The sequence below is a fragment of the Sinocyclocheilus grahami genome, unplaced genomic scaffold, assembly GCF_001515645.1.
Source record: "Sinocyclocheilus grahami isolate Dianchi unplaced genomic scaffold, SAMN03320097.WGS_v1.1 scaffold3.1, whole genome shotgun sequence".
NCBI lineage: Eukaryota > Metazoa > Chordata > Actinopteri > Cypriniformes > Cyprinidae > Sinocyclocheilus > Sinocyclocheilus grahami.
In genome coordinates, this window is record NW_015505182.1 from 7,455,810 (window position 1) to 7,458,989 (window position 3,180).

The 3,180-nt window shown below is 33.7% G+C and overlaps 1 protein-coding gene across 1 annotated transcript in view; it reads right to left on the bottom strand.

The window, feature by feature from the left end:
* Positions 1 to 557: 557 nt before the first annotated feature.
* The window catches only part of LOC107577661 (ADP-ribosylation factor-like protein 8B), a 9,404-nt gene continuing 6,781 nt past the window's right edge, over positions 558 to 3,180 (bottom strand). The window contains exon 7 of the mRNA XM_016263741.1: positions 558 to 1,061. Within this exon, the coding sequence (XP_016119227.1) occupies positions 1,012 to 1,061 (50 nt within the window). The 3' untranslated portion in view covers positions 558 to 1,011. The remainder of the gene's footprint in view (positions 1,062 to 3,180) is intronic.

Genomic DNA, 3,180 nt, shown 5'->3' on the forward strand with positions numbered 1-3,180 from the left:
ATAAAATATTATTATTTCACAAATAGTTGGGGGGGAGGGGGGGCATAGAGTTAACAGAGTAAAGGAAAAACATCAGCTGAATGTACACTACCGTTCAAAAGTTTGGGGTCAGTAAGATTTTTTGAGGTTTTTTTATGCTCACCAAAACCGTATTCATTTGATCAAAAATACAGTAATATTGTTAAATATTACTACAATTTAAAATAACTTTTCTATTTGAATATATTTTAAAATGTAATTTATTTCTGTGAGGCAAAGCTGAATTTTTAGCATCAGTACTCCAGTCTTCAGTGTCACATGATCCTTCTGAAATCATTTTAATATGTTGATTTACTGCTCTAGAAACATTTCTTATTTTTATTAAAGTTGCTTAATATTTTTGTAGAAACCGTGTTACATTCTTTGAAGAACAGAAAGTTCAAGTAAAGAGCATTTATTTGTCTTTACTGTCACGTTTGATCGATTTAATGCATCCTTGCGCAATTAAAAAAAACATTTTAATAAAAAAAATATTTCTGTCCGCAAACTTTTGAAAAGTAGTGTACATTTAAAATGTATTATGTACAATACTAGCTACTCAAATGTTCATTCTAAACACTCTTTGTGGTAAAAATGCTTTACCGCAATAAATTATACAAAATAATACAAAAACAAACTAAGCAGAACAAAAGAAAACCCCAAACAATACCACAAACTTATTTCACAGGATAAGAAGGCAAACTCCGAAACTGATTTAAACCATATCAAGGTTTACCATTAGAGGTTTAGCTTAAAATAAAAATGTTAAAAATCCATTCAGCCAACAAAACTGACTAACTGATAGCAACCATGTGTTGAGTGGAGTCTGAGGCCCACTGGTGAAGATGCTTTACTGACAGTTTACTGTGGCGGCTACTGGACAGACAGATGCGGCTGAGAGGGACTGCGTCACTGCTCACAGGAAGGGCCGGCCGGTTTGAAGAGCGCTGGGCTGAGCTGGGAGCTGGAACAAGGGCAGGACGGGGTCTGCTTTCAACTTCTCCGAGATTTTGAATGCTGGATCAACCACTGCAGTGTGATATCTGAGGAAGGAAGAGAAGAACAATTATGTTTTTATAATATCTTTTGATTCACTTCAAAATTTCTCTGAAGTATACATGTGTTGATTACTCTGACTCCGTGGTGCTTTCAAAACATTGGGCTGTTTGACAGCAATTCAAAAGTACAAAATGTTGCATGCAAAAAAATATAGAATATAGCAGATGTCACACACTGCAGCTTTAAAATACAAATAAGAACAATTATTGCTGGTTTCGTGCATGTTTGCTCAAATTTCATCAAATCGGGTCAACAGAGTACTGCATGGATGACATTTTTTTGAAGGCCAACCCAGAAGTCATCACACTGGCTCCCTGAAAAGAAAGTCAATAGGATTTTTTTTTCACTGACCTTTGGATTATTGCATAAAATACGCTCTGTGACCTACAAAAGTTTGATTCTTCCACATTTTGTTCAAAATCATCTTCAAAAATGAACAAGTTTGATCAAATTCGAAGGCCAAATACAATCATGCCAGAAGTCAAAAGTAGGTTAGGCTATAAACAAACCACCTTTAAGCTTCCAATATCTCTTTCAATCTTTATTTAAAAAGTAGACTTTAGAAAATTGGAGTTAGAAGAGTTTGTATGGTAAGTATAAACACAATGAGCCTGTATTTCACAAGGATGAGTTCGCCGCTGTAGGCTGAAGTGTAAAAACAATTGTCAGGCCGTTGGCCCCATCTGCAGGCTGGTATGATATAATACATAATGTACATAACTTATGATTATATTATTATACTACGTATTTAAACTGATTTGTTCAATAAAACCATATAATAACTTGCTTTTGATACTTTATTTGAAGTTAGTGACAGTCCTAATGCTAAATCACTTTCTTATATGCAGCTATTTGATGACAGAAGCATTGTGAAACTAATGATCTAACACTTGAATGACTGCTAAGTGATGTTTGTAATATAAACTAAAACTGTCATTACTGACAGATAAACAAGTAAATGTCTCACAAAAACCATTTTACGCCATTACAATTATTTTCTTGCGCAGACTAGCTTGAAGTATTTGTCATTGTTTGGGAACAGCTATAGCATATTGGCTTTTCTTTGTTAATTTGATGCTTGTAAAGCTAATAAAAAAAACTGAGTAAAGTAGTGTAATAAATGCAAATGGACGACTTCTCAGATTAGAGGAAATCAAGATGAAATCACAACCACAACTGTACTGCTTGGTAAAAAACAACTCTCAAACGCTGTACCGTGAATGAGTCACAGTGAGGTGGTTCATGAGTCATTGTTTACTGAAGTAAATATACTTGAACTCCAGCAGGCCGCCTTCTTTTTGCAGTTATGAATGCACATAAAGTTCTCATACTTTTTCAAGAAATCTTAGCATCAACTTTTCAAGTCTTCCAAACTAAGATAATACCCAATAAAAAAGGCATTCAACATCAATAACATAATTTGCTTGTGACACTCAATACCATAAAACTAGATTTCGACATTTTCTGAAAGCGAGTAGTGTTTACCGCCACAATGCTAGGGTCTATGCTGTAGGGATGTAATGGTATGAAAATTTCTTATCACGATTATAGTGACCATAATGATCACGGTTATCAGTATTATCACGGCATTGTTCAAATGTGCTGGAGATGTTAAAAAAGTACCGACACAAATCACTTCACCAAGTTTTATATTTAAAATCAACAAACAACAAATAAAATGACTTTTTGTTTTGCATAATCACTAAAACAATAACATTACCAATGATGTTCGGATTTTAAATGAAAACTTGACTGACAACAGTTTAATAGCATGTTGAAATATCTAATGTAAAAGTTTTGAAAAAGTTTCATAAAAAGGTAAACCTCACATTTCAGCCTTTAAATAAAGAAAAGATATAAGTCGAAATGATAATTGATTAATAAATGATTATATGTATTTTATCTGCTCCATAAATAATTCTAGATAACTTATCTGAATTGTTTAAATGTGTAAAATCCACATAAGCTTGTTTTTCATCAACCGGTCAAAGTTTACAACAGGGCATGCAAATTCGGTCCGTTTTTGGCCAGACAGAAACCGCACACAGACTGAATGTAAATATAAGTCTCTTTAAATCCACTCTCTGACAGCAGGTGGCGCTT